At 36.7% G+C, this 13,911-nt stretch overlaps 1 protein-coding gene across 4 annotated transcripts in view; it reads left to right on the forward strand.

Annotated features, from left to right (window-relative positions):
• The window catches only part of UGGT2 (UDP-glucose glycoprotein glucosyltransferase 2), a 76,189-nt gene that overhangs the window by 61,458 nt on the left and 820 nt on the right, over positions 1-13,911 (forward strand). For 2 of the 4 annotated variants that reach the window (XM_064408430.1, XM_064408431.1), the window contains exons 30-38: positions 1,112-1,196; positions 2,667-2,752; positions 5,492-5,590; positions 6,745-6,829; positions 7,236-7,418; positions 8,636-8,796; positions 9,102-9,216; positions 11,745-11,861; positions 12,809-12,953. In XM_064408430.1, coding sequence (XP_064264500.1) covers positions 1,112-1,196; positions 2,667-2,752; positions 5,492-5,590; positions 6,745-6,829; positions 7,236-7,418; positions 8,636-8,796; positions 9,102-9,216; positions 11,745-11,861; positions 12,809-12,953 — 1,076 coding nt within the window. Of the gene's footprint in view, positions 1-1,111; positions 1,197-2,666; positions 2,753-5,491; positions 5,591-6,728; positions 6,830-7,235; positions 7,419-8,138; positions 8,273-8,635; positions 8,797-9,101; positions 9,217-11,744; positions 11,862-12,808; positions 12,954-13,911 lie in introns of those variants that run through there. The other 2 variants (XR_010355923.1, XR_010355922.1) reach the window with 2 other exon arrangements.

A 13,911-nucleotide genomic window follows, 5' to 3' on the forward strand; every position in this document is an offset into this window, starting at 1 on the left:
ACGCTTTATTTAAAATTGAATTTATATCTGAGCACTATACATCCCTGTGATGCAAAGACCATTGGCTGGGTATGCATATGTATGATATTTTAAAAGTGTGAAAATAAAACTACAAGAGAGAGTAGAAAAGTTCAGATAATTCTGAACATTGTTTTATTCAAGGATAGGCCATCTCCATGAGACTTTGTGATTGCAGGCACATTTTACAAAAAAATGTATTAAATAGAAAATTCAGATGAATGTATAAAATCCTGCAGTTCAGGGAAGTGGTATGATACACATTGAAACAAGATTTAAATACTTCTGTTTTCTAGGGGAAAAAAAATGAAGCCTAAAGGGTAGCAGATTACTTTCTTAAGCCCATTTTTTGTGTGGATAGCTTTAGCAAGAGGAGCCCACATAATGCTGATAGAAGAGATTGAAAGGGAAATATATTGAGGGGCTATTGAGGTGTAAAACAAGAAAATTTGAAAGTTATGTTGTTATTATACTCTATCACAGTAACATTTTTCATATTAGCTACTCTGTGGACTGCAGTAGTTTGGAGACACCTGAATGGCTTTAAACTGATGTTCAGCAGGGCAGAGGTTCCTGTGGTGCTTGCACAGCTGTGTCTTCAGGGGCACAGTTTCCAAAGCCAGCCAGGTGAAAGCCAATATTCACTATCTGAGCACTGTGATGAAGCCTTCCCTATATTTTTAAAAGCAGATCTATTTTAAAAGTCCATTTAATGCCATCACACAGTTTCTAAGACATTTTCCATATTCGAAAAATAAATTTAATTTTTTAATATTTGAATATTTTTATATATATATATATATATAAAAAATATATATAATAATGTGTTTATCTCTAGCTTACTGCAGTCTTTCATTGATTAGTAAATTTCCTGTGAAAATTCAAATTAAAAAGTGAAGGCGATGACTGTGGGCAATGTCCAGTGATGAATAAAACTCAGTGTTTTTGAAGTTGAACTATAATTAGATACAAGTGAAGTAATTTTTTTCTGTAAATGTCATCAATTCTAGACGTTATTCTCTGATTAAACCCAAGCAACAATGCATATTTTAATGAGACAATGTGTTTCCCTGGGCTTTTTTTCTCCTCACAGCCATGAAGGAACAGATTCTGTGGCTGACCTGACAGACGTTATTGTGGTATTAAACAACTTTAGAAGCAAAATTATCAAAATTCAAGTATGTATGCAGTGTTTCCTGGTATGAAATATGACTTAAGCTTATGTGTCTCAAGCTATATTTAATTGAAATATATATACTGAAATATATAATTTAGATTTTGTATAATTAAAAAGAAGGATGTGCAAATTAATGTAGTTAATTTGATCCAATCAGGCTGTACTAATTGTGTGGGAGATTTGTTAAGTAGATGTTAAACATAGATAACATTTATCTCATCTAGCTCAAGGTGCCCAAATGTGTAGCCTTGTGACTTAATGTGTAGCCTGGTGACCTAAATCCCTTTCTGCTTAGCAGGATAAGGTCCAAAGGACTGCTCATCCCTGCTCAGATATGGATCTAAACTAGGAAAATGACCTCTTGAGGCATCCATTTCTCTCCAGTGAGTGAGGAGAGATTTTACACAAAGTCCAGATTCCAGAGTGGAAGTCAAAATCAGTTGTGTTGAATTTTACCCTAGGCGACCAAATTTGTGTCAATGAAATTATGTTACTTTCATTAGATGTATCAAAAACAGCTAATGGAGCACCACTTATAGTAAGGAGAAAGATCCTCATCATACACTATATTTTCCACTATATATTTTAAATATTTTTAAATATTTGTAAATATTTTAAAACATCAGAAATGAGTCTCATCCCCAGTCCTGTAACTGAACGTTTCCAGAAGCCAGGGAAAATGTGTGAGACTCTGGAGCATGATGAGCCTGTCTTTAAACAACAGAGAATGGGTAAAAGAGTGCCTAATTTTCCTATTTTGAGCCAAAATAGAAATATTATTTTGTGTGAAAGATGGTATGTGTATTAAGCTTATAACTAGAATATGTAAGCTCTGCCACTCAGTTGAACTCTAGAATCACTTCACTGATCTGTAGGATGTGGCTTCAGGAGCATTGGCTAAGAAGACTCATGATCTAGTGTCAACAGAAATCTATGTTAGCTTGACAATATAAACATGTGAAATTAATATGATTAGACTCACACATTCAGGTTGTAAGAAGCTATTTGGTTTTCAAAAGCAATTAGATTTCTTTTAATCAAGGAAATTGGGGTGGTATATGAAATTAATCTTGAGCCATTACAAGCATCTGGATAAGACAGCAGAAATTGCTTAAGTTGGATGCAAGAGCTTATGTTTCAATGATAAATTTGTCACTTTCTCCCTGTGAAGGGCTTTTGAAAATGACAGTTTCCTCTCAGGTAAGTTCCACTGTGAGGTGCTACGCTTCTGCCAGCTAATGGCTGGATCATAAACTTGTGAGGGAGGAAAACGAGATAAAATTCACCACACTTGTAGTTGTTGTTTGCATAAAGATGTACAGAGGGCTTGAAACATGCTGGCTGATTTATTAATCACCACACTTAGTGGCTCCAGCCAGTTAGCACACTGTAGTGAGATATCACAATACAAGTAATAATTACTATCAACTACCTTCCCAAGTTGCACAAACGCATTTATTTTACTGACTAGGTACAGAAAAAGCCTGATAAACTGAATGAAGAGCTTCTTACAGATGGAACAACAGGAAAAAAAGGAAATGTGGAATCAGTTGCAAGGTAATGCATAACTTGATTCTAATTCAACTGTTCCAGGACATGTTTATTATTACTCATAGCAAGTAAATTTTCTTACTTGATACTGATACAAATGTGTAAAAAGTCTCTCCAAGAGATTTATAATGTAAATAAAAATGGGGAAAGACAAGCTGTAATGTCATGTAAATCTCCTTTTTTATTCCCTTCTTAGTCCCTCCTTTGTATTTCCAGTTTCTCTTCATTTTCTCCTTTGGCTGTTGTTTCCATTTTGCTGTGGCAGGGAATCAGTCTCAATGTGAAAATCCCAGCTAGTTATGTGGTACTCAGATATGTCAAATGAACATCAAAAAGCAGAAAATGCTGCTTGTCTGCTCCTGGACATAATTTATGAAATCTCAAGTGTTTTTACCTTTTACTTTTGAGTTCTTTAAGTAATTGTAATAAGCATCTCAAGCATTACATTTGGGGCTAATAACTTTGTAGTATTTCTAATTTGCTGTTTTCTTCAGTTTTTAGTAGGTTGGGCAATGGTTATCAGTCACAGACTGCGAAAGAAAATAAAGAAAGGGCACAACCATTCTACTTTATCTACTAATCACTTGGCTCCAGTCAGTCCTGTACACACCTCTCTTGTAGATCCAGGACTGGCTTCTGTTCCAGCTTTGAATGTCTCATGATGAGGCCACTTGTGCCACAAGTACCTTCAGACCTGGGATTATCTTGAGTGTCTGTTGCTGATTTTGTGTTTATTACCATTCATGATTTTATTGTTACAATGGAATCACAGAATGTTAAGGGTTGGGAGTGTCTTTGAAGATCATCTAGTTTCAAGCCCCTGCCACGGTTAGGAGCAGCTCCCACTAGACCAGCTTGTTCAGAGCACCATCCAGCTTGGCCTTGAACACTGCCAGGCATGGGGCAGCCACAGCCTCCCAGGGTAGCCTGTTCCAATGTCTAACCACCCTCACACTAAAGAATTCCTTCCTACTATCTAACCTCAATTTCCCTTTTGCAATTTGTACCCATATTGACTAGATTCAGAGACCCTCCCAGACTACTATGCTATGACTCTCAAAAATTTCTTCCACACTGGACCCACATTGCTGCACAAAGGTTCCTCTGGAAAATTATGTTAGTTGAAGGAATTTTTCATTGACTTCAAACTTCCCACTTCTAATTGGCTGCATCAAAGGATGTATGTGCAGAGATCAAAATCTTAACTCCTTCTAAGAAGGTTACAAGGGCAGAGGTCTCTCAGCCTTCCAGGTCTTGCCTTTTGTCACAGTAGCATTCATCATGCTCTGAGCTTGGCTGGGCCAAGGAAGCCCCTCACCCAGTGAAGTTTATTTGCTCTTCCCAGTGATTCAAGGTTGTGGCTCAAGGGCATGATTTGAGGCTGTCAGCCTTTTGCCATCTAGGATCTTGTCCAATACCCTTCCTTTTTGTTATCCCAGAATTGAAAGAATACCCACCTGCACATTGTTCATTACAGGATCCCATGTGTGCTCTAACATGGGAGATGTGCACACCACTTTGCCCAAGCCCTTTCATACCTGAGCTGCCCTTCTCCCACTGACTGCTTTTCCCACGTGACCTTAAAGGTCAGCCCAGCAGCTTTGGGAAGTTTCTGCTTTCTGTACAGCTTTGCAGAATCAATATTTTCAAGATCCTTTTATCAAACCCCAATTTTCTTTTTTCACATGTGATGGCTGCTTTATAAAGAGCTTGACATTCTTTCAGTCCTGCTATCACTAAATATAAGTCATGGGACAAAAAGTCAGGAAGAAAAGAGATTGACTGCTTGGACCTGTGAGCTGCAGTCTGTTTAGCCTGTGAGAGTTCAGTGCTGGTTGAGAGGTTGTCTGTTTTCTTTGAAGATGCCACACCATGCAGACAATGCCACTCCACTGATGTCTCTCTCTTTCAACCATGCCTGAGTGAATAGAACGTGGGTTTCTCAAAAGATTATTCACACCACTTAAATACATTGCAGCCTCTCAGCTATTTCTGAGCTTTCAGCTTTGTATCAGTGGAGTGATCTGAATTCTTTTGAATACATTGGAGATCTGACACTTGTCTTATTTGCTCTTAAAGATTATGAGGATACCTATTTTTACACTTTCTAAAGGATACTTTTAAAAGGGATATAACCAGAAGAAAAAGTAATAGGATGACTCATGCAATCTAAGTGAGGAATGACTCGTCTCACAAAAAAAGACTATTGAGGTAAATTTCCAACAGTATCAAATGGCTTGATAACCATTTGATAACTATAACCAATCTGGCTCTGCAGTTCTGAGATCTGTGAAGCAGTGCCTGAGGGAGACTGTAGCCACCATCCCCTGCATCTGTGTGCACGTGATTAAAAACCAGCCCTGGTAGACTTTGGTACTCAAAACAAGCAAAGAATGCTGTGCAGCAGAAACAGAAACCTCTCTACAACGTACCTCAAATACACAGGTTAGCTTCTAGGGACAGGAATCAGAGTAATCTGAAGAAGAATTCAACAAGTGTTACAAAAAACACTGGGAAATCCCATCACCACAGACCTCTGAAAGTTATGAGAATGTTCTGGGGAATGTTAAAACTCCTAAGCCTAGGCGTGTGCAGTGGAAGTAGAATGTATTTGTTTACTGCAGGATGTGTATTTCTTTTGTGTATTTTCTTATTTTCAGTTCTCTATGAGTTTAATGATAATTTAGTAGGATTTTTTTTCCTGCAGAATTTTTACGTTATATAATTATTTATAATAATTCTTAGAGTTTCAGAAGAACTTCCAACCGATGAGAAGGAAAAGAAAAGTGATGTTCTTAACATTTTTTCTGTTGCTTCAGGCCATTTATATGAACGTTTCTTAAGGTAAGGAAAGGTAAAAGGGGAAACAACAATTTCATAGCAATACTCTACATTTTCTTAGTAAAATTAAGCAACCTAAAGAAATTGACTCTTTAAACATCTAAATAATACATTTTCAAAACCGAGAAAAGTTGTATACAGTGAGAACTAAATTAATCCTTAAGAACAAAGTGATTCAACATATAGATGTTCAAAAATACCGTTATTCTTTGAAGACAGAAAATGTCTTTCATGTGTGAAGTACAAGCATAAAAGATGAAGCTCAGCCTCTCTGTGTAAAGACACAACAGAAGTGACTTCATTAGAGTTGTGTCTGTTTGTGTTTCATACAAACTGGATTTTCATGCACATATGGCATCTCAGGGTTCTTTCAATGAGCAGTGACTGCTTTTAAGGAATTCTTACCGTGTTGCCTGATCTCTTCACAACCATCTGTGTTACTTTTCTGATTTGAGCACTGGTGATTTGATGGCTGAGTCATCTGAAGTTTGAACATTGTATTTCTTTCCTTCAACCTGCAACCACCTTCACAAAGGGAAAGACACATTTACTTTAAAGGAGAAAAAGTAAAATGTCCTAGTTGCTGCTTTGTCTTATTTTCGAGTTCATTATGGCTTGATTTTAAGGCAGACTTGACCTCTTGTAAGGTTGTAAGTCACTGCTTCTCTCCCTGGTTACACCAAATAAAGACCACAATAGTGAAAAATAATTGAGCCCAGAACAATGATTCTTACAGTTATTAAGGGTTTCCAGAAGAGAGTCAGTCTGTGTTGAACTTTCTTTTTTTTCTTTTCAGTAACCTATTAAACTCAACCAATAGATTCTAAAATAAGTTATTTCAGTGGCCAAGTTAATATTTAAGGTACTAACCATTATTCTGATTTAGTCAGGCACCTCTCCTAGAATAAAGCGTGTTAATAGATGCACTTTTGAAATTGTTCCTTCTACTATTGCTTAGCCAATCTGGATCAAATAAGACCATCTCAAAGTGCCCTTGAACACACGCTCTTTAAAGCTTTTAATTAGAAGTAGATAAAAATTTCAACTTAAATTGGGTTAAAGAAATTATGCTTGGAGTTTTAGTACTTTCTAAGTGCAGTTAAAGTTTAATGACCCATGTGTATTTGTTTGTTTATTGTAGACTTGTATTTCCACAGAATTATGATGCTTTCTGTCCTACGTCATACAAAAACACCAGTTAAATTTTGGTTTCTGAAAAACTATCTCTCCCCAACATTTAAGGTAGAAGTCTTCCTCTTATTTTTTTTATTTTAAATTTCAAGTAATTTTGTTTTAATTTCACTTGACTAAGTATATAATTCAAATTAAATTTTCCCAGTGGAAAATAATCCTTGAATCTGTTAAATATCAGTGTTAGGTATAAGGTTCTTCTCTTTTGGGACATGAAGCCCAGTGATAAATTATAATAATTTATTCTCTTTTGATAGTCTCCAAGAGTTTGCATGAAATGCTATTTCTATTGGTGTAGCTGAGGGTACTGTTAAAACTAAGGGAACATTTAAAACTAAAAAATTATGTGGTCAGTAAGGCCAACACAGCTGCAGCTGCCTTGGAGCATTCACTCCTTTTCCTTTTGAGTCCTTGTGTGTCTCATACATGTGCGCCTGATGGGTTTTTGTTCTTCTAGGATGTAATTCCTCACATGGCTAAAAAGTATGGGTTCAAGTATGAGCTGGTCCAGTATAAGTGGCCCCGCTGGCTTCATCAACAGACAGAAAAACAAAGAATTATCTGGGGCTACAAAATTCTTTTCTTGGATGTTCTTTTCCCTTTGGCTGTGGATAAAATAATATTTGTTGATGCTGACCAGGTAAGAAAAAAATAATGGCTTATTACTGTACGAGGAATTAATTTGGGCATAAATTGATCCAGTTTCATTCTCTGTGGCCGTTTTATGCAGATGTTGGTCTCGAAAGACTATTGCAGTTGTACAGACAGAACTAGTGGTGTTGCAGAATGTAAAAGCAAGAATTTAACTTGTCTTCAGTCATGTGGACATTAAGAGTTTCCCTGTACTGAGTTGTCCTGTATTGTCTCTGTGGAGAGAAAGGTGCCTAGAGAGATGTGTGTGATCTTAAAGGTGCATTTCACTGAAAGCATATTGGAGTGATTCCATCTCTGGGCTGATTGTGAGAGGAATTCTCCACTATGGCCACTAAGGTGATTTGGACCATTGGAACAACTTCTAGATGGCTGAAATTCTTCAAGATTAATCCTATCTCTATTTTGAATTTGCATGCAGTCCTTCATTCAGGAATGAACATTGTATAGTGTACTGAAAGACAAAGTGCTGTCTCAGATGAGACAGCAAGGTTATTAGGAACCCTGAGACAAATTCTGATGTATTTTGGTCCTTTTCCAAAGCTCAAGAATAAATTAAACTTAGGTGTAGCAATGCAGACTGCAACTCTCTGCAATTTCACCTGGATACACCATCTGGGAACACTGGTTGTCTGTCCTAACTACTCTAAGGACTTCTCTGTGCTCCCAAATAGCTAAAACTTTTTTTTTTTTACCACTGTTAAATTAGGTAAGTGGGATTTGAAGGAAGAAGGATTGATTAGCAAATAAAGGGCATTTGTAAAAGTCATTAAAACGTCTTTTTGAAAGTGCCATTGGATACAAGGATTTTTCAAATGATGCAATAATTTTGGACTGCTCAAGGTGGGTAACAAATGAGGAGAATTCTTTAGAAGGGACATGATTGGTAGATTTCAAAAGTTATGTTTCTTAATTAAGGAATTTTATATTGGGCAACCAGAAACACTGGTCTGTGAATTTAAAAAATATTGCCAGTTTTATATAATTTAATAAATGTGTTACACAGATGGCCACTGTTAATATAATAAACAGTAATAAATAATAATTTTTGAACAATAATTGGGCAGCTGTCTCCTGGTGGAATAGTTTATCTATACGTCACTGATGTAGCATCTGAGGGGCTTTTTCAAATTAAAATTAAACATTGTGAAGCCTGCTGCAATACCTATCCTCACAGAAGCAGTACTAAATTATATTCTTGTTTAGATTGTGAGGAGTGACCTGAAAGAGCTCAGAGACCTGGACCTGAATGGAGCTCCCTATGGATACACCCCTTTCTGTGACAGCCGCAGAGAGATGGACGGGTACCGCTTCTGGAAATCGGGGTACTGGGCTTCACACCTCGGCAAAAGGAAGTACCACATCAGGTGGGACAGCCCCTGCACACTTCTTGGGCACTTGGGGAATCAGATTAAAATCTGGCTGTTGGTGTTGAGGCATTCAAGAGCCCTTCACTGAAGCATTCATGAGCCATTCTCAGCAAGAGACAAAGGCAGGAATTCTGATGGTGCATTGATTTCACTGCTTTATGGTAGTTTCAGCCACTTAATAAAGAAAAATACCCCTTCAGGATGGGAACATGATTTACTTTCTTCTTACTTTTATTACTGTTATCAAAAAGAGGGTGAACCCCGAGAAATCTTATTTCTTTGGGTTTTTTTATTCCTTTTAGTGCCTTGTATGTTGTGGATCTGAAGAAGTTCAGGAAGATTGCAGCTGGAGACAGGCTTCGGGGCCAGTACCAGGCTCTTAGTCAGGATCCAAACAGTCTGTCAAATCTAGATCAGGTATATATGGCTTTGAGCATTTTTGGGTTTATTTTCTTTATCTTTCCCAATATGTATGGAATATCTTCTATCTCAGCATAAATGTTACATAATTCCAAAACTGTTTGCCATTTACTGCTGTTTTAGCCTATTTTCAGGAGTGTGTATGAGCACAGCTCAGAAAAGTGCTGACTTCTTTAAATTTAAAAATGAGGAAAAACTCCAACTTACAGAACTTTTCACCTTTATTTGTAGTTGTTCTGTGTGCATTTATGTTTTTTCTGATTACAGAAAACCCTACATTCTGATAACAGTAATTATATTTGTGTTGTTGAAACAAGAGCTTATTTCCTTTCTCTTTTTTTCCATTAACATAAATTAAATTTTCTTTTGTAAGTTAACTGCAAATGCACTCTGGTGGTTGCTGTACGTGGTCACCTTGCAGTGGCTGGAGTTTGTCTCACTTTGAACCTCAGAAGGCTTCATCAGTGAAATTGTCCCTGCTTTTGGTGTTTTCCTTGTGGAATTACTTAAGCACAGAAGATTTTTACCTGCCTCTAGCAGCAACAGGATCCCATCGTAGCAAAGCCCACATTGCTCTGTGCTTTTCCACACCCCTGCTCTGCAAGCAAGTTTCTCTCTTACATAAGGACATTATTGCCACTTGCATTTTTTTCTCCAGAAATAAAAGTAAAAATTGAAAATAGGAGTTGTTATGATACTGGACAAAGAAAAGTGGGGAATACAGCCACACTAAAAACTCAGACTTGACTGGACACCTGCAGCTGAAGCAGCCTTTAGCTGTATGTTAAGAGCAGAAGGGTGAAATAACAGCAACAGTCAGAGTTTAAATCTTTCTGGACAACAGAATGAATTCCTGGCCCTGATCACCCATGCAGAGTCCTGATGTGATAGAGCTGTGTGTTCTCCAAACAGTCTTACCCACATGTACAAGGTGTCTTGCAGAAAGACCTTTTAGGATTCAGAGATTACAAGGTTTTCACCATAATGCTGGTTTTCAGAAAATTGATTTTATCTAATGTTCTCAAAATATTAAAACTTCTCATTTGAAGATTCTTATTTTTCCAATTAGAGCTTTAATACATGATAGCATATATCTCCTATAAGCCTCTTGGATCAAATCAAAAGCCACTTAAGGACCAGATGTTAAGGTAGCTAAATCTTGGCAGAATGAAATTGGAATTGCTTTGGAAATATTTCAAAGTAGTATTTTCATAATAATCTGCTTTGACTGTATTGGTAGGAGAGACTTGCTGTCTTCATTGCTTCTTCTTACTCAAAATACAGCAATACTCCTAGAAATACAAACCACAGTGCAGTCTATTTGAGATCTGGAGAGCTTTCATCTATTGCTAAGGATGCATTAGAACACTTCTATTACTATTTTTGTTTTAAATACCTGTCTGGAATGCTCACTGCCCTTCTCAAAGAAGCAGCAATCTCAGCTCTCTGTTAATCTCCCAGCAGTGCAATCTTCATGGGTGGTAGTTAAGGTTCTTAAACCACAGAAGAGAAATAGATAAAAGGAGAAATGATAATTTTAAATGCAAAGGAGAGTAAGTATAGAACTCCTATGGAGAAAAAATTACACATCATAAAAACTAGATTTGAAGTACTGTAATTTTGTTCAGAGGGCTTTTTGTATTAATTTTTTTTGTTTACTTTAAATCCTGAAACTAACAGCTGACTTTCTACATTTTACTGCATGTAACAATTTTTAAATTGACAGCTTCTAAAAGTACTGTAGTAACTCAGGAATTGTGATTTCATTTAGAAAGTCAGAAAGGCACAACAGAAAACCAGTCTCTCTTCTTTTGGAATTGAAATGGTGATAAACCATTCCAAATGGTGATAAACTACCTTCCAAAAATTTTAAGTTTTTTAAAAAATAAAGCATTTCAATTAATGTTGAATGTCTTTGCTCTCCATATAATTTGATGTAATTCTTTGGTACTAATGTCTGTATTTGAGTTAAATTATACATCTTTCATAATGCAGCAATATGTGCTATTTTATTCTGTCACATTTAGCAGTGTGAATTGGCAAAATAAGCGACTAACACTTGAGTGCTGACATTTATTCTAAAATATAATGTAAGGGTTGCACATGTGAGGGAGCTTACAAATGGATGTGCCAGTTACTGCCCCTGCTCTTTGTAACTCTGGCCAGAGTAGGTGCCTGCAGGGAACAGCATTTATAAATGCTGTTCCCTGCATTCAGCCAGATCTTGGCTCAGAGTTTTCGTGACAAGATTACCTGACTATGTAATAAAGGGCAAAAACAAAAAAAAAAACCAACCCAGAAATGAAGTAAGGAACACAGCCAGAATAGCAGTTTAAAGCTTTTCCTTCTCAAGCTCATTTCTGGAATCTGTTTTCCTAGAAGTTGTCTCAATTCAGAGTAGTGGCATATGTACTATATGTTTTTGTACTATATGTTCTTTGAGTCAGGGGTTTTTTTTCAAATTTAAGGAATTAAAAGCTGTTTTCTATTCAGTGCTAATTTATGGCTTTACAAAACTTTTACAGGATCTTCCTAATAATATGATTCATCAAGTAGCCATTAAGTCTCTCCCTCAGGAGTGGCTTTGGTGTGAAACCTGGTGTGATGATAAATCCAAGAAAAAGGCTAAAACAATAGACCTGGTGAGTTGATCCTGATTTAAATGCGTTGTACAGATTAAAAATTTTGCTGTGATTTTGGGGCATTTCAGGTTAAGTATGTGTCATGTCATGAAGGCAGCCTTGCTGGAAGGCACTTCAACATTCCATCCCTTCCTCTGAAACATTTTTTCCTCTGAGACCTCTCCCACTTGCTCTGCACCAAATCTGCTTATATTAAAGCTGAAAATTATAGCAAAAAATTAAGTATTGTTGTTTCTTAACCAGATGGGATTGAGGCTTTTCATGCCCATATATGTATTTTCCTTATAATTTTTCCACAGTCAGCCAAGTTATTGGAACTGTCACAAAGTGCTGTTACCTGTCTGGGCGCTAAAGGCTGCTGCTGTTCTCCCCACATAGAAGGTTCCTCCAGAACCTTCTGTCATGGTTTTCTTGGTCTGTTTCATTGCTATGAACAGGAGATGAAGCAAAGTCTTAAAAGCATAATGCTCAGGACACTGTCCACGTTATTCTTTGGTAATAGAAACAGAGACAAAAATCTTTTTCCTGTCATTATTATCCCCATCCCCTTTTCCCCCATTTAGATTTTTTGACAACACACATACACTATTTGTGATGCTTTAGATACAATTTGAAAGGAAAACAGACAGCTGGAACTTGGTGTGATTTTTCAGTATGCAAATAGTTTTTGTTTTCTTTGTGTCTTTACTGTTAGAATGAGTTTGTGCTCTAAAGACAGGTGCTCTCTGTTCAAAACCCACATCAGGTTCAGTTTCAATGTGCCAATGTCAACCTTGCATCTCTCTGGGCAACTCTGCAAATCTTAGTAGTCTTGTGCCAGCCATGTCTGTGCTATACTGACAGTCAGCAAAAAGAAAAGTATTTGCAATTCATTTGAGCTAAATTCTCTGAAAAGGTGTTATTTTCACATTTGCTTTGTTTACATCTAATATGTTTTAAACTTTCAGTGCAACAACCCCCAAACCAAAGAACCAAAACTAAAGGCTGCTGCCCGGATAGTTCCTGAATGGGTTGATTATGACTCTGAGATCCGAAACTTAATACAGCAGATTGAAAGAGAGAAGAAAAATCTATCATCGTTATTTCAAAAAGGTAATTTACATGCATATTTAGCTGTTAGCTTTTAAAAATAAATATCAGTCCAGTTGAAATTAAGATTGGGGTCAGTCGGCACAAATCTTGTATTTGTGTAATTTCCCTTGTTCTTAGAGAAATAGTATGGGTTTGATAGTTGTGTGATGCTTCTTTACACAGGAGTTACACTGACAGGACAAACCCTCTTGTTTCATGCCAGAATCTAAGAGAAAGCTCAGTGGTTCTGTTCCTGCACCTCAAACACAACCAACAGTTACATAATACTAGCCACAAGTATTAAGTGAAGCACATTAGCTTAGACTTCACTTGAATAATCTAAAGCTCATGTCTATTAAGCAGCTGGGGACTGAGTGTTAATTTGCCTCTGCATCTCTCTTTCTCCAGGCTTATCTATCCAAGCCTTTTTGCACTAGACTAAATTCTATTTTAGTTAGTTTGGGGGGTGAGGTTTCGTTTTTTGTTTGTTTGGGGGTTTTTGTTGTTTTGTTTGGCTTTTTCTCTTTGAACTGAAATTGTTTTAAACTGAATTAATTAAATAACATGAAAGCCCCAGACAAAAAAAAAAAAAAAAACACAAAATGAAAAAAAAAGCCACAGACACATATGCAGGACTCCCAGTAAGTAACACTTGACTTCTTGGACTAATGTGAAACAAAATGAAAAAATTATTTCAGCTCTCAGGGTTGAAGAAAAAATTAGCAGATAAATATTTATAAGTCTTGAGGGGAGGAACAAATTCACTTTTCCTTTTAAAGAATTCTTAGTGGGTTTTATTCTTTGTGAAAGCTTCTGGTCAGCTTCTAGCAAGGCTCCAAAAAAGAAGTTCATATTGTTGAACTGACTGATTAGCAGGATATGGAAACTAAAAGGTTTTCTCCACATCTTACACATCTTACAAACCCAGGCACTGTCTCTATGTAACTCTTTTTATGTATTTTTTCCCCTTTGGCTACAG

Source organism: Passer domesticus, chromosome 2 (assembly GCF_036417665.1).
Source record: "Passer domesticus isolate bPasDom1 chromosome 2, bPasDom1.hap1, whole genome shotgun sequence".
NCBI lineage: Eukaryota > Metazoa > Chordata > Aves > Passeriformes > Passeridae > Passer > Passer domesticus.